This window comes from Halictus rubicundus, chromosome 7 (assembly GCF_050948215.1).
Source record: "Halictus rubicundus isolate RS-2024b chromosome 7, iyHalRubi1_principal, whole genome shotgun sequence".
In the NCBI taxonomy this organism is placed as follows: Eukaryota; Metazoa; Arthropoda; class Insecta; order Hymenoptera; family Halictidae; genus Halictus; species Halictus rubicundus.
This window is the reverse complement of record NC_135155.1, coordinates 14897605-14921411: the sequence shown is the minus strand read 5'-3', so window position 1 is coordinate 14921411 and position 23807 is coordinate 14897605. Positions and strand designations below refer to the sequence as shown.

The window sequence follows — 23807 nt, the reverse complement described above, 5'->3', positions numbered from 1 at the left end:
CTAAATTGCTACACTCTTGAACGATTATAAATTTATTTACATTTGAGACATAATAAATATGTTATTGAACAAAATGTTGGGTAATGACATAAGGGCAAGAGATCAGGGAATATCGCCTTACAGGATTTAAGTGCCATTTCAGAATTGTTCACATAATTTGAGACATTGTTATACTTCGTGCCCGGCATGATGGCGAGCCAAGATTTCTAGGGGAAGAGAGGCGCCGATTGAAACACGAGCACCGCAAGGAATTAATTTTCCACACGGATAAAGAAAGGATAATCGACAGAGTGTGACGTCAGGCTGACGCGTGCACCGCAGATACACTTATCGCTTATCGGCTCTGCAAATAGCGCATCAATGCATTATTTTTGCAGGCACGCTGCTATATCGAGAGGCGAGAAAGCCACGCTAGCACGATGCATCGCACAGATCCTTGCTGCGAGGACTCTGCATTCATTTTACAGGTCACAGGTGACCGAAACTGTTTCGGCATGTTCGGAGGAACGTGCTGAGAATCCGTATCGACGATAAATATTTAAACGATCTAAAGGGTCTTCTCTGAATTAGTTCTCTGATTTAATTTTACTGAAAAATTTTTACTGAAAAAATTGTATATTAACATAATTCTGGGTTGAGCATGAGCTACATTTCGGACGAATAAAAGTGTTGTTTGATTGCATTTCTTTGTTTTGGATGATTAGAACAGTACCAAGGTATAGGCTTCTCACGTAATGGCTTACATTTTTAATAATAACACGTACAATTTTTATTAAAATGTGCCGGAAAAATTTATGCTATAACTTCAAACATGTGTTAATACGTACGTAAAATTTCAGGTTACGAATTCGAATAGTTTCCTTGAAAATAATTCACAAATAATGCAGTGAAATCTTCGTAAATGCATAAGAAAACCTTGCAGCTGTGGGCACTCTCGAAACATTTATTAACAACGCCCACAATTTTTATTAAAATGTTTTGCAAAAATTTGTGTCATTACTTCAAACATGTATTAATAGACGCGAAAAATTTCAGACTTCTAGCTTGAATCGTTTTCTCGCAATTAATTCCCATACGTCGCACTGCAATTTTGCAATTTCGATTGATTTCAAGTGTTTGCGGAGTGCAGAGCTTTATCGAACGCGACGGATGCTTTAAGTAGAGATTGCCCTAAGCGCTTTATCCACCTGAGTGGAAGTGACACTAAAGTGATACTTAAAGTCAGTCATTTCGAGTGGAAAGAAACCGTCTTTATTTTCCGAGATTTTCGTTAGCGGCCGACATCAAAGGCGTTCAATCTCGCCTGGCGTTAGTGCGCGCATGCATGTATTCGTTACCATTGCGGAAAAACAGCAGTTGCACTTGACAAATGTGCATCCGTAAGTACGCAATAGTATGCAACTCGAGAGAGAAAGAAAGAGAGAGTGAGAGAGAGAAATGCGCGACGTTTGTTGTCGCTTCATTCACGTTTCCAATTTCTTTCCTTCTGTTCAGAGTATGAACTTCCAGTGAAACGAATGCAAATGCACCCGGTGACTGCACAAACGCACACAGCTTGCATAACGGACGCAAACGTGGCGAGTTTACCGATTCATAGAGACAATACCGCGTTACGGATTATTGTGTACCTTGTAATCGAAATTTAAATCAATCATTTTGACGTTACCGATATTACCGTCCATCATGAACAATGATATGACACTGATTGTTCTAACAACCTCCCAGTCGTTGTAAAATTGATCTATCGAGCCCTTCGAATATCAATCATAGAAACTAGTTTGTGGATTGATTCTGTAACAAAGGAGGAATCTACAGTGCAATTGTTTCAACGAGTCTCTAAAATGCAATACCAAATTCCAATGATAACGCTATTGACAGAATTGTTGAAATACAGTAAATCCACAATCTAGTAATTACTGGTGTATTTTTATACGAAATAAAAATTTTCTACGGTAATTGCCGCCTAGACGTTTATTTATATTCTTACTAATAATACAACAGTATTTTTATATTCTTCAAATACATTTACATATTAGAAAATAAAAATATATTATACATTTATAATGATAGATATATTATAAATAATAATAATTATTTTTTATTCATTCAAAAATTTCTTATACATGTCCTTTATTTCGCATTTGATCTACCCATTTTTGAAAACAATGCACGAAATCCGCAACGAACTAATTACCATTAATTATATTCGACCTTTCAGGACACATCGAGCACAGAAAAATCCGAGAAGAAGCAATAATTGATGGTTGTTTGAAAGATTGAGAGGAACCGCTGGCGCACGGCGAGCGCGATCGATGAAATATTTATAAACTTTAGCGACGGAGTGTGGGTGGGCGGCTCAAAAATCGGTCTAAGGGAGTGAGAATAATTCGTGTTCGAGCAACGCAAGTGCGGAATATACACAGCTACCCCGAAGGTTCCAGCGGAACGGATAAATAATATTCGCGTGGGTGTATCAGGGGACTAAAAATGAAAGGGGGGAGTACACAACCCCGTTTTGTTGCGGCAAAGGTTGTCAGCGAGCGTTTCACGAAGGTCGGGCATAAACGCATCGCGTAGAAGTTCGTGACAATGACGTTACACGTATACACACCGGGGCGGTGGCACGCCCCTGCATTGACGTAAATCCAAGGTTAATATGGAACGTCTCGAATCGAACGAACGCCTACAGGTAAGCCCGGCGTAGGCAGAGCCTACGACTCTCTCGGCGATGTGCCACCTCCGCCCCGGATCGCTATGCGCATCCACCTGTTTCATCTTCCACCCGAGACGACACCGACGTCCTTATAGACCGACAACAATCGCGAAAATTCTCGCCATTTTTCCATATAATTCCCCGGAAGGCAACAGTTCCGTTCTATGCGTTACGTGTACACTTTTCAACGGTTCAAAAATAGAGCAAGTTCGACCATATTTTTTTACATGTAAAATTATGGTTCTCTGAAAAATCAATATGTACGTCTTGTTGTGTGATGTTTGAACAGTATTCACTGAAAATTTCACATAAAACGAATTAGAAGGACGTGGCAGCCATTTTGATATAGCAGAAAAATTGGGGGAGGTCGAAAACTTTTTTATATATAAAATTGTAGTTCTTCGAAAAAGTATTGTGTTCATTTTATCGTATAATGTTCTTTTAACTGACTCAGAAAATAACGAATTTGCACAATGATCTACAGTCTAATTATTGTGAGTAATGCACAGACGAGCTATACTGTTTCCATAATTTTAAATAAAAACGACACCGCAAAGGTTGCAACCAAAAAATCACATTCGGACCCAAATTCCCTAAAAATTAATTTTAATTCGTTCCCCAAAGGATTAACAAATGAGCTCTCAGCCGGTGCATTCGCTGACGACACCGATGCATATTTCCACACCTGCAGCCCCCCTCCCCCGGAAACATTATTTATTCGTGAAAAATGCTAATTGCGCACTGTTTCCCTGCTCGTATTAATATTTACGACGTTCTTTTGTTTGTTGTCTTATTTACAAGTCTCGAAGCTAGGCGACCATGTTCCTCTCCTCGCAGGTCGATCGAGAGGAACGAAAGATCAGGGGTTAAGAAAGTGTCGCGTGAGTACTAATTATAAATTACAGGAAACGAACGAGGAGAATGATTTGCACGAAACATTTTCCACCTTCGTGGATATCTGATTCGCTCGTGTATAGCTGCTAAATTAGGGCGGATACATTCGGCGAGGATCTTTCGCGTGTATTACACGAAATAATCTCGCAATTATTTCTCCAGGGTACCATTAATTTAATCTCGTTCTACTTTCCAATTCGGTCTACGAGCTCCAGTTTCTTTTCTCTCCTTTTTCTTTTATTCGTTCGGGGAGAATAAATCTCAAGTACACCGAGCAAGTTTTAATTCGAATGCAAGCGCGGGGCCGCCAGATCAAGACTTGTTCCCCCACTCCAATTTCCCCTTCTACCAAGGGGGGGGGGGGGGTCACATGACGCGCTCGTCTCTGTCTGCTACTGGTAGAGAGAGGGTAACCTTTTCCCCTCAATTCCTGCTCCCTCCCCTCATCCGGCGACACTGTGCAAGAGACGTGATCTAGATTCAAAAGAATGAATCGCACGATTCTTGAAACCGGTCCTTTTCGGAGCTATTGCCGTCGTTGTTCTAACCTAGCGAAAATGTGATATACCATTCAGAGAATATGTTCTTTTCTATCAATCTCTAAAGTGACATAGTTTACTATGTCAATATTGTTATGGCAATATATTAGAAATATTTTTTTTTACTAAAGGATTCTCCAGTAAATTGCAGATTTGCAAACTGGGTATCCATTTTTAAAGAAGAAAATACGAAAATTTATGCTTTCTACTATAGAAATAAACAGTATTGCTGCGAAGAAATACGGGAAATGTGAACGTACTCTGCCGGAATGTATTCCCCGGTTTCTCGCAAGAAGGAACTGCGAAATTAAAAATCGTGATAAGATAGGCAGAGAAAATCATCGATACGGCGACAATCTCGGACAGAAATCTCAGAAAAGCTGCTGATACGAAAAATATTTCGGCTTTATCTATTATACTATTACACGCATGAGATTCCAGCTACTCTTGCAAATACGTTACTTGCAGCAATAATATTTATACGGGTAACATTCTATTTTTATGCCAAACAGACTTTAAACAAATCTATCTGCAAACACTGCCGAGTCTAGGTGTATTCAAAGAATAATTCTTTGAAGAGAAACAATATTCTCTTCTGTTATCCTGTGCTTGATATTTAATAGTTGTTCTATTTCACTTGCTTGAATATTGGCTGAATAATCTCAACGAACGTTTCGTGATTGCGAGTACTCTATTGTAACAGAAATAGGTGGTTTCCGTTGTCTCGCGTATACATAGTTCTTTTCGCTTGAATAGCCTCGAATAAGAATATGGCAGTTCAAGTTGGAGAACAGAAAAATCTATGCTCCATTCTTCTATTATAAGCTAGATGTACGTCCGTAGCATGGTTATATTGTGTCGCGAACATTTATAAAATACACAACGATCTTAAATAGACGATTATTTTTATTTATCTCGCCAGGAAACAACAAACTTTCATGCAATGTCCTGCGTACTAATTTACAAATGATTGAAATCGAATGAAACCAGCTCCTGCCCCGGCAGCTGATGCGTTTTTGTTTTTCGATCGGATTCTTTTCGACTGTTCCTGTTAGAACTGAGACGCAAGCGAGACAACAACAAATTCACGCTCAACTGTTCCACGCAATACCACCATTCACCGTGGATTAAAATACAGGAATATTCGTGAAATTATTATACAGGATGTACATATTAGCACATAATTATCTCTACCGTTTTTGAAAATATGAAAAAGTTTTATCAACCAAAGTTCTTCAGTATAAAGAGCACTACAATATGGCGGTAACAGTATTTTTTTAGGTAAAAGAGTTCCCGAGATTTCAAGGTGACCTTAATTTTTCTCAAAAGAAACATACATTTTTCTGTGCACTGTTCGATGCAGGTCGCCATTCCCTGTAAAAAGGTATTAACCTGTATACGTCGAAAAATGGATAATTTAAGAGATATTTCAACTTTAAAATCATTTGAATGATTTAAATATTGTAGAGGAGTACATGAAATATTGAATCGTTTCGAGCGCGTTATTAATGAAGATGCTGAGGGTACTCTGAAATACGGTTGATTCGAAGTTTTTCGAAGGTCGACCAGTGGAGAAGGCGATTCGGAAACAGAAACGACACGGCTCGGGGATCGCGCGATTGAGAACATCTAACGCCGTGGCGTGTACACCGAGTAAGCGGCGCTCGGCAAGTTGCCGGGTCAAGACTTTACTACACACAGGTTTCGAATCGAAGCGCGGGCGTAATGAAATACCACGGCTCTTTAGACCTATCGCAGCTCCATTTGCAAAGCCTCGGAACGCGACATCACGTGCTGATAACGACCACCGAATTTTCCTTGTGACGTTATCTTGCGTACTCGAATAGCCATCGTTTGTTGTTCTCGCGACACTAGACGAATCGTGGAACAACGCTTTTACGCGAGTAAAAGCCACATTCAATTTACTGCTTCAGATTGTTACTCAAACGCTCTATTAAAAACAAAATACCAAAGTCGGACATTGACATTCCGAGTGCAGTAAAACGGAACCACAAAGACAGAAATACGATGCAAACAATATTAACAAGTAATCTTTTTTAATGGTGCATAATGTACCATACTTTTTGTTTATTTAATAGCTTTTTTTACTATTCTTTAAGTATATTTCCAAATTTAACAACTTTTAGAAACGCATTCAGCTTAGTAAATATATTATTCCTCTAAATTTTTGACAAATCGCTCTTTCAATCAAATTCGGTTTAGTGCTTAGTGTTTTTTAGTCGTCAGAGTCACGACGAAGAACGCGCGCGGGCGACTTTAAACAATAATAACTTGAGACATTGAACTAGATTGGAAATAATTCTTGCACGATTATATAGAAGAAAGTGTGCTGAACATATTCCATTTTGTAAAATTCCATGATCTCTTCTGTCTTAGAAGATATACTGAACTAATGGACAAAGTATACCGAGGTGTCCGAGGATCTATGCGCGTAGCCGCTCGGACGCGGGCGACTTTAAACAATAATAACTTGTGACATTGGACGAGATTGGAAATAATTCTTGCACGATTATATAGAAGAAAGTATGCTGAAAATACTCCATTTTGTAAAATTCTGTGACCTCGTATGATACAGAAGATATTCCTTGCGAAGTCTTAAGAATTTTGAAAATTGTCTACATTGCATTTGGCGTAACATGTTTGATACATTATGAATAGTAATTTACAGCTTAACGATAAAACTTTCATTTCAAACAAATTGGAAGTAAAATATTAAAAAGTATCGTCAGTGTTCAATTTTTTCCGTGAGAAAGGCTGTCCTCAAAACTTCCAACTCGAACTGTTCGTTACAGTAATGGTATTTATTAAATTTTAACCCTTTGCACTCGAGTGGTGACTCTGAAGCACCACCAGAAATTGTTGTGGCATTATTTCAAAGAAATTACGAAAAATATTACAAAATATTTGTTACATTACAAAATTTGTATTTAATAGATCATTAAACATTTAAATATTATATGTGGAAATCAGTTTCGTACGAATAAAATGAAAATATTCCAAGACGGAGGAAAAATTTAGTTTTAGAATGTAAATAGCGCCGAGTGCAAAGGCTTAATAATTTTTTCATTTTCAAGGTTAACGGATATTTAGAAAGCAATAAGCATTGAACGCAGGTCAATACGAGACAGTTGATTTTTTGGCAAAATGTCACTAAATTTCGCTTTTTTAGACCACCGGGCGCCGGCGACCTAATAGTACACGCAAAGGAAAGTAGAGAGAGAGAGAGAGAGAGAGAGAGAGAGAGAGAGAGAGAGAGAGAGAGAGAGAGAGAGAGAGAGAGAGGAGAAGGAAAGTTTAGCGAGAAGGTTGACGACCGTCGCGCGGCAGCACCTACGCCAGGAACGGCGCGAACGAACGAACAGCCCGAACAGAGCCGAGCGAGCAAGCGAACAAACTAAACGAAATCGGACGAAGGAGTCCGACCGAGTCGGAGAGCGCTAGATCGAAATGACTCACCACGTGAATGCTGGATAGTCCGACGGGGTCGTTCTGCTTCTTATCCGTCTTCTTGGCCTGTCGTTTCGCCTTGCTCTCGAGGAATCGTTGCTTCAACACCAGCGTGTCCTGTATGTTCTGCTCGCACAGTCCGTTAAAGCTCTGATCGAATCGCGGTATACAATCGGTCTGTCTTCTACGATAATTCTCGATCCTACGTCGTAGACGATCGACGACCGCCTGTCTCTTGGGGGTGAGCACCTCACCCATGCCAGGTGCTTGACCCATTTGTTGCTGCAGCTGCAGCTGTTGACCGGTTACGTTCAACTGTCCGGTCGCGTTCAGATCATGGATCCCGGCCTGTTGGCCGATCACGTTGCTCACCACCACGTTGTTGGTGTTGTTGCCGTTGTTCGGTGGTGCCTGGCCCACGCAAACCGAGATCGGGCCAGGCGCTGTGCCGGGGGGGCCTTGCGGGGGCTGGCGGGGCAGGAGCCCCCCGGCCTCCATACAGCCCCCTAAATCCACCGCAGGGTAAGCCAGCTCAGTGAGAACCCCTGCTACCGAAGCGCCTGACAAGCGCTGCTGCTGCTACTGCTGCGACCTCGTCTCCCGCCGCTGCCCTCGAGCCGAGCATCCTCTGCCACCCTGCCAATGCGACGATCCTCAACTTCCGGTCAAGACGCATTTGGAATATCCCGCTCCACCTCTCACTCTCTCTCTCTCGATTCTCTTCACCGTTGCGCACGAACCAACGGATCCACTCTCTTCGTAACAACCTCGGCGTCGTCGATCAGTTCGGCCAGTCACATACCTATACACAGAGAGAGAGACACACGCGCACTTGTTCCCTGTATCCACGTGAATATCCTGTACGTCCCCGACTCGAGCTCCTTACAGATTGTAAACACTGTCTCTGTCGTCACGCTTCTCACCGGTTGGATCAGCAATGTCGCGTTCGTAGAAAGACACGCGGAGGTTTCTCGCTCGCGCATGGACGCGCGGTTGTTGACATCGGGCCCCGTGAGTATCGCCGATAGATTACACACGGCTCCTGTCTTCACCGCCGTTTTATTCCCAACGATGCCACGTGACCGTACGGTATGTACACCGTGAAGTCCGTGTCGCACGGACGCGACCAGTCACCGACCAGTTCTCTCGGCCTCCACGCGAACGCGCCTCGCGCGAGATTGCCGCCGTCTTGTTTCGCGGTCCCGCTATTATACACGAAACACACGCACCATACAATAACCGATGCACGCGGCGTGCGTGCGTGCGCGCGCGCTCCACCGCCTCCGTTGACAACCGGAGGACCCGCTGTGATCGCTCGCCGAGACCCGGCTCTCTCTCTCCTACTCGTCTTTAGGCGAAAACGTTTTTCGAACTGTCACTCTCGACGAGACGCGCGCGAAGATTCGACGGTACGACGGAACGTTCACCGCGCGCGACTAAGTTCAGGGCCTGGAAAACTACGCGCACACCGAGGCCGGCCGAGCCGACGCGACCTCTGCCGACGAGCGCCGAGACTCAGCCGCGGTGGCGCCATGTTTGAATCGCGAAGGGGGGAGAAGGAGGTTCAAATGATGCGGAACAAGTTCTTCTCAGACGGTGTTCTTTATAAGTTTATCGGTACAATGCCTTGGTAATGTTTAACACTAGGCTTACGGAGCACTAAAAATGACTATTTTACATTACTTTATAAAAATAACATGAATGTATCTATCAAAATTTTTTTAATAATATGTACCCAAAGAAATCAATTCGTTCAATAATTGCTCATGGATGCATTTTTACAATCTCAATATTCCCAATTTAAAAATATTAGAATCCGTCATTTTGACGGGTCCCGTAAAACTAGTGTTAAGTTTTGTTTATTTTTGGACGTATCGGAGTTTCAACCAATGTGACGGAAATATTGCTATTTTCGGGAGTTTCCAAACAATATTACATAACACGTTATTGTTGATATGATGTTTGGAGGGAGTTTAAACCAGAAGAAAGAAGAAAAATTTTTAACTTAGTGAAATAGTTGAAAGAAAGATCTATATTTTCACGTGATTTTTATTTCTTACAACTAACACAGAATATTGTAATTTTGTATAATAGCCTACAGAATTATTACTATTAACCCTTAACACTCGAATGGCGACTGTAAGGCGCCACTGAAAATTCCTGTATCATTATTGAAAATATTTTTTGCATTATTAAATTACTAAACATTTCAGTACTGTACGAGTAAGTTGCACCATTTTCGTATGTATAGCATGAAAAAATATATATAGAAGGGAAATATTCTAGGTCGGAAAAAATGTTTCGTTTTGGAGTTAAAATGGCTTCGAGTGCAAAGGGTTAACGATCTATTTACGAGTGATGTATAATACCTACTGTGCATTTATAATTGCTCAATGATATTCTATGATCCACATTCTGGTACGTTCTAATCAATCTGTTCCATCTGTTTGTTTCAACGATTGTTTGAACAAAGTTCACGGAACGGACATATTGGATGCGTCATTTCGCATGTATGTAATACCGATTACATCTACTAATCTACACATATTCATACTCCTATAATCAAAATTACTGAGCATACAAAACACACAATTCGTCCAAGACGCTAATTATTAAAATGACCAAGTACAAAACATTTGTCCTCTACTTACACCAAAATCCTAACAAATCCCTGCCGTATACTTCAAACAAACCTTTTCAAAAGGGGCTCGAGTAAACAACGGAAGCATAACCGTCGAATTTCCACCTAGACCGTGACACCCTGAATGAAAGAAACAACAAAAACAAACTGTTTATCTTGCGATAAATAATCCGAAGAACAAACCTAGGCCATGATATCCGAAAAATGGCATTCCGATTTATCAATACCACGGTCGATGCAAAACCACAGTCTCGGACTTCGCGAGAGTCAATATTGCCCTAGCGTAAGACCTGAAATGTGTTTCGAATGCCCTCTTTGGTCGCTAAAGCCCAACTAAAACTTCTGGATAAGAGCCCCTCTCTCTTACTCTTCATCTCGCTCTTTCTCTCCATCTCTCTCTTTCTCGCTCACTGTTTCCTCGTTCTCGGTCGTCAGTGTTGTTGCCAAAGCGAGAGGGGAAACGAGATGGTAGGTAGTGGGAGTGTGCGACAAGCCTTTCGCGGTTTAATATCGGGACTGGCTCATGGATCGGGCACACGCTTCGACAACGGAAGACTTTCTTGCACGGGCCCCTGCAAATAACTGGCGGTGAATTATCGATAACTATCGATTATTCTATATCAGTTATTCACACTGTATATTGGGCACATAAAGGATTGACGCACGAGTTTGTTTTGCAAAGAGAGGCCCCCCGGTATGTATCTCTAAACGTATTTCTCATAACTAAGGATTCGTTTTACTAGTGCAATCAGGAACCAAAACCAACCATTAGTCTGACCCTGGCGATCCTTCAAATGTATAGGAGTCTTAGAGACAGCAATTCACGAAGGAATCAGGAAGGATGAGTGTATACTGGGTAGCTGCCGAAATAATTTTTTTTCACCATTTCGGTAGGCAGACCGCAAAAATATTCAAACCGGAACAGTCTCCTGAGATTGATCAAATCGACATTAGAAGAATTCAATGATATCGTTACGTTACTCTCGACTAATTAAAATTATTCAAACAGATATTTTAATGATTCGCAGTCTAGTCATATGAGACGAAGATATAGGTGCCAAAAATAGCTGATGTTGTCAATGGGACGTTAAAGAGTAGAAGAGAAAGAAAGAGGAGATATTTCTGTTTCGCCGGTGTAAATAGCGAAACGGCAGCGCACGGATCGCGCGCTGAATCTTTTCGATTGTCCGAGTGCGTCGTCGAGTGCGCGTTGGACGTCACAACAGGTAGTTGTGAGCGAGGGCAGCGTGCTCCCGGTGGAAAGAAAGGAAAAGACCCGTGGGAGGAAGCGAGACGTTCGATAAACGGACACGAGTGTGCTGAACAGAGAGAGAGGGGGGAACGTGTCCCGGACGGTGGGGGTAACGATGGGGGGAGAAGCTGCAAGGAAGACGGAGCCATAACAGAAGGGGAGAAAGATGGGATAGTAACAGGGAGGGGTTCTCCACTGTTTCGCCGGATACCTCCGCACTCTGCCTTTGCACAACTGCCCGTGCTACGGAGCTTCGAATCTAACATGCACGAGACGGGTTACTCACGCGGCTACCCTCCCCTCACCCTTCTCCTTCCCTCTCCCCTCCCCTACCTCTCCCCTTTTCTCCCTCGAACTCACGTATTTCATTCTCCTCACCCGCCCCACCCGTGATCTCTAGCAGAAGGACGCGTTTCCGTAGTCTGGCGTCGAGCAGTTTTCGAAATTAATATTTCAAGACTCTCGGAATTAACATATGTACCGCAGACGAACGGTGAATTATTTATCCCAGCTTTTCCTAGCGTTGCAATGTTTTTATCAACCGCATTTTTCGTTGTGTATTTGCAACAGAACTCGGGAACTGTTATAATGTCGATATCGAAGAATTTTTATTCCGACCAGGGTAAATCTGTCTTATTTCAGGCTTCCAAAAAACAAATTACTTGAAAATGAATGTTTACTAACGAATTTATTATTAGATATATTTTTCTATGGACTATCTAATAGGGCGTTTTGAAACGCATTCAGTGACCTACGGGTCAAGGTGATTCAAGATCATTGAAGGTCTATTGCGATGGAAAATAATTAAAAAATATTTTTAAAAACTATTAACACGAGATTATACAATAATAGAAAATCAATAATACGAAATACATGATTTCGCTTTTAGCCCTTTGGAGACGAATGAGGCCACGTTAACGATGTCAGGCTTGTGTGTCTAATCCTTAAAATTACAAATAATCTGATTATTCAAATAACTAAAGACCAGTACATGTTCTTCCTTTGCCTCGGTATTTAATTCTTCAAGAAAAATAGTATTAGTACTTTGTTCTGTATTTTCTCCGCCAAAGTTTAAAAAAGAATCATTTTAAACACTCTGGATTCTGAGATCTAGATATACATATAGGAAATGTCTATTAGATAACGAGTAAATTGCGACTGCATGCAGCGATCGAGTGCATAGTGCATTCTAGCAGAAGCCTTGTAAACTATAAAAAGCTGTCGATTGCCTTACCATGTCATTACTGCCATCTTTGAGACGCTCATTGCAACTGAAAGTGTAAATACAGTCGACAAATCTTTGGTTACCTTACAGAATTATACTAATATAAAACAATATCCTATTTCGCTATAAGAACTTGAAAGCGAATATCAATTCTATTCAGCGATGCCAGGAAAAAACCCTGCCGTAGGGTTTATGTGACGTCACATAGATGCGATTTGTGTGCACCATGCGGCGGATTATGATAGTTATTCCAGATGGCTAAGGTTTTTCTTAAATAAATAAAAACATAGGCTACCATGGACTCTTTAATAATCTAAATAGACTTTCATATTCAATATTTTCTCTCGCGTTTGAATAAGAGTCTTTTAATCATCTTAAAAAGTCGAAAATAATACAACAAGATACCGACCGTTGCGACAATAGCGCCATCTCCCCACAAACAAATATACCAGTGTTTCTCCCCCCTACTACTACGTCACGTTGTCCGGAAGCGGCCATGTTATCCCTGCATCTGTCATCCCTGATTGTAGGGACACGTGAAAGAAGCTTTAATGTAAATAATGATTTTTTTAGTGATTTTTTACGGTAGATTTGTTCAGTGTAAATAATATTGTTCCCTGTTACTGTTTTGTATACACATAACTTTCATACACAAGTAAATCGAATACTTTCTTTTTTCTTCCAAGTATTTAGCAAATAATGCTCCAAAGCAGAATGTTTATATTCGAGTCGACGATTTTGGACGTGTACTGAAAGGACACGTGTACACGGAATCCGTGGGTGGTGTATTCGCGAATTAAGTATCCAAATGTTCTTAACGCACGTGTAATTATGCATTCTATTCTCCGTGTTCACGGATATAGAAATACGTGTATTTTTCTGCATGGCACGTTCGTTTTCCGATTGGACTCTTTTCGACTATTGATGTTAGACACGGGTACCATGTGTTTAATATTACACGGATTCAAATTCGGATTCGTTTATTACATGTGTACACGTGTATTTACATACACGTGAAGCTGGAACTAGTTTATATCGCTGTGTACTTTGTTTCAGGGTAAATATTTAACATGGATCTGAGTGCTTTGAAGAATGGTAGGTTTCCTTTCATACAAGGAACAAAGCCTTCGATAAAGAACTCGCAGCTACTTATATCAACTGGAATTCCTTCTCTTGATCATCTAATAGGAGGTGGATTGCCTATCGGATCGCTGTTTATTGTTGGTATGCGATGATCATCGTAGAGCTATTACAGACACTGTTGTACAATATGAGCATCCTACTATATAGGAAACAAATAATATATAAAACATACTTCCAGAGGAAGATCAATACGGTACTCATGGTAGAATTATATCAATGTACTTAGTGGCCGAAGGTGTGGTCACGGAGCAGCCAGTGTTAATAGCATCTAAGGATTCGAAAACGTTCCCAATGGTATTAAAGGTCCCAACTGTTATAACCGATACCAAATTGAGCAGTCAAATGCATCACTTAGACGAACAGATGAAAATCGCATGGAGGTATCAGAATATGAAAGTAGTCGACCCGTCGCCAAGTGGTGGACAATCCTTTGGTCACTATTACGACCTCGCTAAGAAAGTAGATATTGAGAAAATCGAAAAAGCAGATGTAACACAGTGGTACGACGACAGCTGCCCCACGAAAGACAGCACTTTCGAGAACTCTTCCTACTCGAAATTATTGCAGTGCATTCAAGACACGATACAAAAAGGTCAATTCTCGATTTCGGAAACGCCTGCGAAAAGGCAGGTTCTTAGAATTGCGATTAATTCGTTAGGATCAAAATTATGGTCGAGCGACACAGAAGAGAAATCTAATCAGGATTTATTAAAATTTTTATATCTATTTAGAGTACTTTTAAGGTATTCTTATGCGGTTGGCGTTGTATCAGTGCCTGTAGAGTGCTTAGATAATTCAGTAAGTCTAACATTCGATGTTTGTTCAATAAAAGGTTGAGAACATGAGGTTGTTCACTAAAAGGATTATTTTAGAGCGGCGTTGTAGAGCAAATCGAGCATTTATCGGATATCGCTATTAGATTCGAATCGTTCGAGGGTACAAAGGCGGAAAGAAATCCTCTGTTTAAGGACTTTCATGGTTTATTACACCTGAGGAAATTACCTGCCTTGAACACAATAGCCAGTCACAATCCGGAAGCGCGAGATCTAGTGTTCAGGATGTGCCGCAAATCATTCGACATTAAGGTAACTGAATTGTTAAAAATATTCTGCTACCAACATAGTAAACTGTACTTATTAATTCCATTGTTTAGGTCCTGCATTTACCATCAGAAATGGGAGACACCGCACAAAGGGAGCAAGATGATATTGAACCCAACGGAGGGTGCGGTAGTCAGTCCCGTAACAGCATGTTGGATTTCTAAAAAAAAATGATGTACATAAACATACTTTTTGCGTATAAAATATTTAATAAATATCTTTATATACATATTACATCTAAAGTGCGTCGACTTCGAATTTTTATTGTTTCACCACTTCCTGTGCCTTCCAGAGTACTGCTAGCACGTTTGCCAGATTATTTTACAAATATTATTTTAATATTATCATTTTTAACATTTGGAGATACATTTTTCCTCAAACTGAACTTTTTAAATAAATTGGAAAGCTAAATTTCAAAGTTAGAGGCATCCCGTTCTCTTGAAACATTCTTTAAACATGTTTAAATATTTATTATATCATTAAAACATTTACCGTTGTATTTAGAGAAGTCTACAGAATAATTCTAGATAAGAATTATTCAAATAGCTCTCATGATTAAATAAGAAAAAATTCTCGAAGTTGAAAATTTGACTTTATCTTGAAAATTAGATTTCATAGTCTATAAGAATAGCTTATTGATCATAGCAAAATTGGTTTTGCGTTGCAGGTCCATGCACTGTTCGCGCTATTTTACCCAGAAGTGCATACTGCGGCGCGTGAATTAATGCAGACAGGAGGAGATAGGCTCCGTGAACACTCACAATAATACTCGTAACACATTTACCCGCTCTGCAATTTTTACCGTAGATACGGCTCTGTCGATGTATAGAAACATTCCGAAGCTCACGGTAGCTTGTAATAAATAGAACTGTACCGATAGTACAAGCGGTACAGTCTAACGAACTCTCCCTGTTATTAATTAGTCACGCCAGTTTCTTTTTTTTTTCCACTCAGAAACAACGAACTCGAAACCGTGGTCCATATGACCATCTTCAAGAACTGATTTAAACTGGCGTACGGTGAACTAATACAAACAACACAAAAATAAAAATACTTCGAATCTTAACTGTTTATATGTATATGTATACTGTGTTCACGTCTTTGGTATTATATTTCTTGTTTAGTTCGTTCATTTTTAGGACGGATGGTGATTTAAATATTAAAATCATACAATGCTGTTGGAGAAATAGTCTTCATCCCTTATTTCTATAGACAGACGTTGTTTGCAACTACACAGTTGATTACACTTAGGACCATTCACAGTTCCATCAATTCATTTAAATATATTTGTGAAGATACTTCTTGTAAGCTCGTTAGTCCCTCTGCTGTTCATAATGTAACATTCGTTTAATATAACCACCAGAGAGTGAGCAGTTAAACGACAATTTTGGTACTTTGGGGCTGATCATTTTTATATATCAATCAATGTTTGCAAGACTCTATGGTGAACATCATTTTATGTGTTTTTATTTCTAGTTGAACTTGAAAATTGGAAAATTTTAACATCAGTTGGAATTGAATATTTCAAAAAATCAGATGAAATTAAAAATTTCAAAGGTTTAAAATCCGAATATTTAAAAATTTGAAAATTGGGAAGGTTTAAAATTTTAATATTTAAAAATTTGAGAATTTGGATAAATGTGAAAATAAGTGGCAGTGTTTTTCACTTGTAAATGTGAAAAATTCGGTTGAAATTGAAAACTTCAAGATGGTTGTAGAAGAGGAAAATTACATCTCTAAATATTCAAAAATGTGTATTTCTAAGACCACAACGCCTACATTTACAGCAACAATTATAATTCTACTGCTTCCTCATTACCAACCACCTGTAAATATGAACATATCTCGTTCCCAGGACCCGGCACAGCAGATAAGTATCATTTTATTCGTTCGGCGACTAGAAAAGGGGTTGAACTGTATTGGCCCGTGACGGTCGCCACCAAACACGTCCACAGAGAGCTCCCCCCACGCGAAATTCGACAAACCCGTCACGTATCTGTAACAATCGCGTAAGTGTGCGCATATGGACATTTTCAGCCCCTCCATTTTTTTGTTCGGTGCCTTTCTATTTCCTTCCGGTTCCATCCGGTCGGTCGCGCATGAGGGCTCGCAACTCGCAACGCAAGCGCACCTACAGATGCTCGTATTCGTACGAGTACAGGCACCATGTATCACGCGTCAGGTTTTTAGTTCCCCGGTTCACGCGAGCACGTACGCTTCGAAATTCGAGAGACGACAGCCGAAAATTGTTTGCCCGCGATCTATTCCCTCACACGATTCGAGAAAATCGCGCCGAGAATCCAACGGACCGGAGGTAAACGTTCTACGCGACGATTCATGGAGTGTCATCGCGAGGGATTAACGTGACGATTTGTCACCGGTGTTGAGGAAGGATCAAGGAAAAGCTCGATGGGCATTTTTTAAGTCGGGGAAAATGGAATCGAAAAGCTTCGCGGTCTCGCGGATCTTCGTTTGCTGCGCCAATGTCGTCTTTTTGGTAAGTTACAGTTGAAACTGTTCGGAAACGTTCAGTCATCGATTGAAATTGTTTTATATTTTATTGAAATTTTGAGATGATTTTAATCCTTAAGTGGACCACTGTTATTGCAATTAAACGGAGGATTTTGTGCTTGCATGATAAAAATGAGTTCAACCCTTAAGTGGAATAATTTTATTTGTGTGCTTTTGAGATAGAGGCTTACGCAAAACAGTAGAAACCATAAGGCTCGAGTATCTTGAAATTAATGCGGACTATTTTTATCTTGCTTAAAAATCTACAGTCTGATTAGAACTAATATTAATGTAGGATTGAATTGATTACATTTGGTTTGTTATTTTAAGTAGCCAAATGGAGTCAGAATTTATGCTGAATTTATTGTGGATTTTTATACACTCATGAAATTTAGAAATTTTTAAATATGCACTAGAAAACATTCGAAGCAACAAACATTAATAGCACTTTTACCCGATCCTTGTGATAAAGAATATCGTTGTTGAGTAAATAAATTGTTTTCTTTTTGCTGTGTCTACAAAATAATAATTGAAAATCATAATTTGCATAAAAATCTGCAGTCTAGTAACAATTAATTATTCGACGTGTATTGGTACAGCCATTTAAAGATTTAAAATTGATTTCGAAAACGAATATTGAAAATATTAATTGAAAGTTCCCCCGAGGGCTATAGAAGTAGAATTTAATTGATAAAATGGAGATTAATATTGTGAGTATGCTGATATTCGTTCACAAATGTTCGAAAAATACCTTAAAAACGTAGCAGTTTTGAAGAGATCGCTAATTTCTTTCAAGTTTAGAATACATTGCTTGAGATGACGCGATGCTGGCAGTAATGAAAATGACTTTCTCGACTTGCAGATGTCGGGGTTCGCGTTAATGACATTGGGAGCACTGTTATTAGCCGACGACGAGCGAATTCTGCTGTCACGTTTATTGGGACCAGGCGACATCCAACCCGAGCAACCACTTTTCTATTATTTGGCCTTCGCAGTCGTCGGACTGGGATTTTTAATCACGCTCACGGGGCTGCTCGGATGCTGGGCAACTTGTCTCTACAATCGATGCGTTACCGTTTCTGTGAGACACCCCCTGATTAAAATATTATGACCTAACAGTCTCATTTAGCTCTCATTATCTGACGAATTCAGAACTCTCTCCATCTTCTTCCACTATTTAACCATCATTGTTACTTAATTTACACTGACAATTATTTTTTGATCATTACGTTGATTTCGTATTCGATTTTAATGTTAAGGGTCAATTGGTCACTTCAACGTCACGTTATCTCCAATTAACATCTCTAAACGCATTTTTCCGAATTTTCTTGGTTCTAGATGCTACGAATCAAGTCCACGAACTTTAAATTAAAATTCAAAGATATAATTGAAATATTTTTCTGTCGGCTCTATTACTTTCTGCCATTTTTGAAACTTATCATGTTATTGAATATACCTACGAACATCTCAACTTTAATTTTAATCGAAGAACGCTACGATCTTTCGTTCCAGCCTAATGCAAGGGTGTTGCCAAAATGATCGCAGCGTGTAATATCGAAACCGCATTTCCAGAGTACCGTGTTCTAAGAGGGTCGAGTGTAATATAAAGTGGACATTGCGGAACGTTGTCTGCGAGTTTTAGAAGCTTCTATAGGGAGCCCTTGGTTTTAATCGCCGCGAACCAAGGTCTTCCCGATGCGCTAGGTTCTTCGACGAACCCTGACGATGAGTTTGCTCGGCAGAGCCAAGTAAAACCAGATTTCCCGGTGTAGCATGGTCACGCGTCGCTTGCCCGGAAACGGATCTCCATAAATCCAGGCACGCGTGCCTACGGAAGGAGGGCGAGCCCGTGTATCATTTAAAAACAGTAATTATTCACCGGTCGCTTATTAAAGGAATAAACGCGTGCACCGCTCCTGAACGAGTTTCATCGCGCGCGTACCTGCTCTCCGCGTAGAATCAAATTGCAAATGGCCATTTCACCGAGAGACCACTTCTTTAAAAATATGGGAAAAACTGTAACTGTACACTCTGTCGAACATGCGATCTCTCGCGGCGTATTTCGCTTGCGTGTGCTCTTCTTTAACGACGGTAATGTTTTCATTTTCATATTGAGGACTTCGGCTTATATTTTCATCTGGAGCTTCGGTGGAAATTTAAGAAATACGTTTTTTTAAAGTTATTAAACGAAGAGACACATTTTTACGTAACTTCTGTTTTCTGGGATCGATGCAGACAATTTTTAGTTTGCACAAAGACGCAGTCCAGTAATTACTGATAAGTAGACCGTGGATTTTATGCATTTACGGGAAAAATAAATGAAAAATTTAAGAATGTTGTTCCACTATTTTCCATTCATCAAAGTTGTTAAACGAAGAAATACATTTTTATGTAGCTTCTGTTCCCTAGAATCGATCCAGACAATTTTTATTTTGCATAAAGACGCAGTCCAGTAATTGCATTTGCGGGAAAAATAAATGAAGAATTTAAGAGTATTGTTGCACTATTTTCCATTTATCAAAGATGTTAAACGAGGAAATACATTTTTATGTAGCTTCTGTTTCCTAGAATCGATCCAGACAATTTTTATTTTGCATAAAGACGCAGTCCAGTAATTGCATTTGCGGGAAAAATAAATGAAGAATTTAAAAGTATTCTTGCACTATTTTCCATTTATCAAAGTTGTTAAACGAAGAAATACATTTTTACTGAACTTCATTTTAACTTCTGTTTTCTAGAATCGACGTCGGACTATTTTTATTTTGCATGAAAATCCACAGTCTGCTGACAAGCGTGCGTTAGATTTTTCCGTCTCACAAAAAGTTTGAATGGAGTTTTGTTTTCTTGTTGCAAGATATAATTTGATGTTTCTGTTCTGGTGTTTCCAGTATCTGATTATAATAGTTCTTTTGGTGATCGGCGAATGCACCGTATGCGTTCTGGTCGTCTTTTGGCCGTACGTTCTGGGCATCGACGTGAGACCAGCACGATTGATACGAGCCTTGCAGCGCAGCTATGCAGTTCCTGGCCGAGAACAATTCACTGCAGCCCTCGACCTCGCTCAGACTACGGTAGGTTTTGAGTTACATCGATGTAACATAGTAAGCAGCATGAAGATCAATTTTTGCTAGCTTCGTGGACCAGTTGTTCGTCAGATTGCACGATAATACGACGAAGACGTATCGCATCAATTTTCTATTCATATTCATGTCTCTGTAATTAAAAATTGCTTTATCTGGGAAGCATTCGCCTACATTTTTCGCTCTCTTTATCAGATTATGCATTATTTATTTATTAGACTTAATCCTCGCCTTATGGCTGGGGATGACGTCCGGATCGCATATTACATAATTAGATATTTTGCGATTAGAAGTTTGTGGACGCGCTCAAGCTTTGAATTCAGTGCCTTCAAGTCTTTCGAATTGATAGAATATTAAAGGACTATGTTAATCTTAAATTATGCTACGTTTTGAGTTATAGCATAGTCATTTTTAGTGGTGCCTCAGAGGAGACCGTCGAGCGCGATGGATTAATAAGTTAGAGATTAAATTCTTTTAATCTTCGTACTCCTTCAACGCCCCGCGCTACAATATCGAGTATAATAAATTTTGTTGTAGTCGATATACGTGTAGCCCTTGCAGAAAACGTAGGCCTGCAATAAATATAAACTTCCTGTTTCTTTTTTGTATGAAATTCTGTACAATAAAGTAGCAAGGGGTTAAGTCCCATTTATTCGTGTTTGTTATGAAAAATTCTCGATTTGAAATTTCGAATCGACGGTGCACAAGTATGAAACCGGAAGTGGACAGTTTGCTGACCGAACGAAAGAGGCATTAACAGGCGATCGAGGGAGTGCCCGCGTTTTCCCGAAACGGTCCTGTTCACGATTTAATGTGTCGTGGAAAGAAATTACATTCCGCACACCCCTCCGACATCGAACACTATGAATTGCGACGACCTTTTCAGTTCGCTTGCTGCGGCATAAACGGAAGCAGCAATTACGGCACCTCCTGGTGGCGGCTGCAGGAAGTGGGACGAAGAGAATTAGTGGTGCCTCTCAGTTGCTGCACCCTGAACAACGCCAACGAGACGGACTCCTTCCTCAACCCCGAACCTGCCAATCTTACTCTCTGCCAGGCTTTGAACCCCGCCGAACATCAACACGCCCGGCACACCGCTGTACGTATTTTAATAAGGAAATGATTAAACTTAAAAAAAAAAACATCAGACATCCTGGAACAGCTGACCACCAATCTTGCCCATCGGGGATTTTCGTGGGAACATGATCGAGCTTTATTCGCGAAACTTGTATGGAGATCGATCGACCATCCAGTACAGTCAAGAAAAACGAATTAAAGATATGTAAAATTCTAGAAATCGTCACAGTTCGGAATTTCGAAGGCAAGCGCTTGAACAGCATAGTTCGCGCGCGAATTCGGCGAGGTTATAGCGATTTCAGTGGCGGTCGAGTAGACAGGAACGAGGAAACGCGATCGTCGATACACTTTTCGTGGCACGTTCGATAATGACCCGCATGTAAATGTCACCGCCTAAGGGAAACGTATGCGGGTTGCGCAAAAGTTTGTCGAGTGTATCGTTTCAATCGGTATCGCATCTGGGAATGAGAACGATTCGCCGACAACAAAAAGGGGGAGAAAAGAGGAAATATATATATAGGAGGAGGTGCGAGGGTGGATAAAGTTAGCCCCGCACATTTCTATTGCCAGTGAGGAGAAAGTTTTCTCGTCTTTTGTGCTCGACGTGTATGAAATTTCACGCGTCCACGCAGAAATCGAATGTAGATTGAAACGTCATCGCGTGCCGCCGCTTTTGTTCGCGAGCGCGATGACGTTATCACGAAGCGAATTGTCCGCCGTGACGCTTCGCCGCGTTATATGGAACGATCAGTTTTAATCTATAATTGAATACACTTCGACCGGGGAAAATTGAATACGGTGCCGCGCTTGTGTGCCACCCGATCTCCGAAATTGCTTGATTAACGGAACTAATGTCGCAAAAAGGATCGAGTCCAATTAAATCAACATTATGTGATTTTTGGGAATTCTTTCTGGAAAGATTCATGGACTAATTTTGGTTAATAACAATGGTTAATTTTAACTCGAGCACCTAAATTATTTAGTGTGCATCTGATGGTGATAGAAAGAAATCCTGTGGAGGTAATTTTAACGGATTTTTCAAGGTCATCGCATTTTTTTGCATATTAACATGCATTTTTTATAACGCGATGTGGTAATCGGGATCAAGATAAGTTGAACGACCTACTATGACCTTGAAGAGACCTTGAAGACAATATATATATTTTTTGGGGGGTAGGTTGTAGTAATTTTTTGGTGCAGAATTGATAAATCTCAAATGCAAGGAGTATAAAATTGTAAAACAGAAAATAAAGTTACGTTAAGTCTTCTTTAGAATTGAATAATACATTTTTTTTAGGGCTGTTTGGAGATGCTCGAGAAATGGACACAGGATCAAGCACTGATACTGCTCACAGTCGGATTGGCAGTGATTTTCGTGGAAGTGGCCGCGCTTTTGAGCACATTTTTGGCATGCTCGCGAGGACATAAGCGAGCCAAGTCCCGAGCATCGACGTTTACGTCCACGCAAACTTTGAGCCCCTTCAGCGAAAGCGATCATGATTTTGGTAAGCGTTCTTCCTTTTCTTAATTATTATTCATTCTTTTTCTTTTTCTTTTTGTTACATGTCACCTGCATCATCTTTTTAGCCTGGAACAGAACCTGCATCAACTTTTTAGCTTGGACCAGAACCTGCATCATCTTTTTAGCCTGTATTAAAACCTGCATCATATTTTAGGCTGGATCAGAGCCTACATAGAAGAGCCTCTTTTAACATAGAAGTAGCATTCACTTTGGCATTATTTGGAATCCGCTGCTATTGATGCAGGTAAGATGATACAGGTTCTGGTCCAGGCTAAAAAGATGATGCAAAAAAGATGACAGCTTGACAGAAAGACATCATTCAATAAGACATTCATACAATCATGCAACCGACGCGAATGAGTGGGCAATGAGAAATGAGAATTTGTGTGTTTACGTTAACAATGCCAAAAACTCTATTCAAGTTTAACGGCGTCGAATGATGAATACACACGAATTTTCTCCAACGTCTACCACATAATCCTCTCACAAATTACTGACGATTCTCAAATCATTCGCAGGCATGGGGATCGAGAATCGCATGCACGCAACAGGCACAACGTTCGGCGCCAAGTCTTGAAGGTGGCTAGAGGGCAGTGAGGGTAAATCGCCAATCGAGATCAAGACCGCAGACTCAAAAGCCAT

The 23807-nt window shown here is 40.3% G+C and overlaps 3 protein-coding genes across 9 annotated transcripts in view; 2 read left to right on the top strand and 1 right to left on the bottom strand.

Moving 5' to 3' along the window:
* The window catches only part of Mam (neurogenic protein mastermind), a 327599-nt gene extending 318439 nt beyond the window's left edge, over positions 1 to 9160 (bottom strand). For both annotated transcript variants that reach the window (XM_076790739.1, XM_076790740.1), the window contains exon 1: positions 7624 to 9160. In XM_076790739.1, coding sequence (XP_076646854.1) covers positions 7624 to 8112 — 489 coding nt within the window. In that variant the 5' untranslated portion in view covers positions 8113 to 9160. The remainder of the gene's footprint in view (positions 1 to 7623) is intronic.
* Positions 9161 to 10702: 1542 nt separating this feature from the next.
* Elp4 (Elongator complex protein 4) lies at positions 10703 to 15204 on the top strand. 6 transcript variants are annotated; one of them, XM_076791235.1, is made up of 6 exons: positions 13001 to 13285; positions 13419 to 13669; positions 13789 to 13956; positions 14054 to 14673; positions 14748 to 14960; positions 15029 to 15204. In XM_076791235.1, the coding sequence occupies exons 3-6, from the start codon at positions 13803 to 13805 to the stop codon at positions 15137 to 15139; spliced, it is 1098 nt and encodes a 365-aa protein (XP_076647350.1). In that variant the 5' UTR covers positions 13001 to 13285; positions 13419 to 13669; positions 13789 to 13802; the 3' UTR covers positions 15140 to 15204. The 6 variants fall into 6 exon arrangements, with proteins under 6 accessions (XP_076647347.1, XP_076647350.1, XP_076647353.1 ...); XM_076791232.1 differs by lacking the exons at positions 13001 to 13285; positions 13419 to 13669 and adding an exon at positions 10703 to 10949; XM_076791238.1 differs by lacking the exon at positions 13419 to 13669 and having other exon boundaries at positions 13001 to 13387.
* Positions 15205 to 17160: 1956 nt separating this feature from the next.
* Positions 17161 to 23807, top strand: LOC143355700 (CD151 antigen). The gene is made up of 6 exons (XM_076790760.1): positions 17161 to 17472; positions 18349 to 18567; positions 20375 to 20557; positions 21453 to 21665; positions 22941 to 23148; positions 23684 to 23807. The coding sequence occupies exons 1-6, from the start codon at positions 17410 to 17412 to the stop codon at positions 23740 to 23742; spliced, it is 945 nt and encodes a 314-aa protein (XP_076646875.1). The 5' UTR covers positions 17161 to 17409; the 3' UTR covers positions 23743 to 23807.

Excerpts from the sequence above, each read along its gene's own strand:
- Elp4 (XM_076791232.1), top strand. The coding sequence starts at position 13,803 with ATGGATCTGAGTGCTTTGAAGAATGGTAGGTTTCCTTTCATACAAGGA. Across the intron at positions 14,674-14,747 it reads TAGAGTGCTTAGATAATTCA|AGCGGCGTTGTAGAGCAAAT; the intron begins GTAAGTCTAACA and ends GGATTATTTTAG. Across the intron at positions 14,961-15,028 it reads GCAAATCATTCGACATTAAG|GTCCTGCATTTACCATCAGA; the intron begins GTAACTGAATTG and ends TCCATTGTTTAG.
- LOC143355700 (XM_076790760.1), top strand. The coding sequence starts at position 17,410 with ATGGAATCGAAAAGCTTCGCGGTCTCGCGGATCTTCGTTTGCTGCGCC. Across the intron at positions 21,666-22,940 it reads AACACGCCCGGCACACCGCT|GGCTGTTTGGAGATGCTCGA; the intron begins GTACGTATTTTA and ends CATTTTTTTTAG. Across the intron at positions 23,149-23,683 it reads CGAAAGCGATCATGATTTTG|GCATGGGGATCGAGAATCGC; the intron begins GTAAGCGTTCTT and ends AATCATTCGCAG.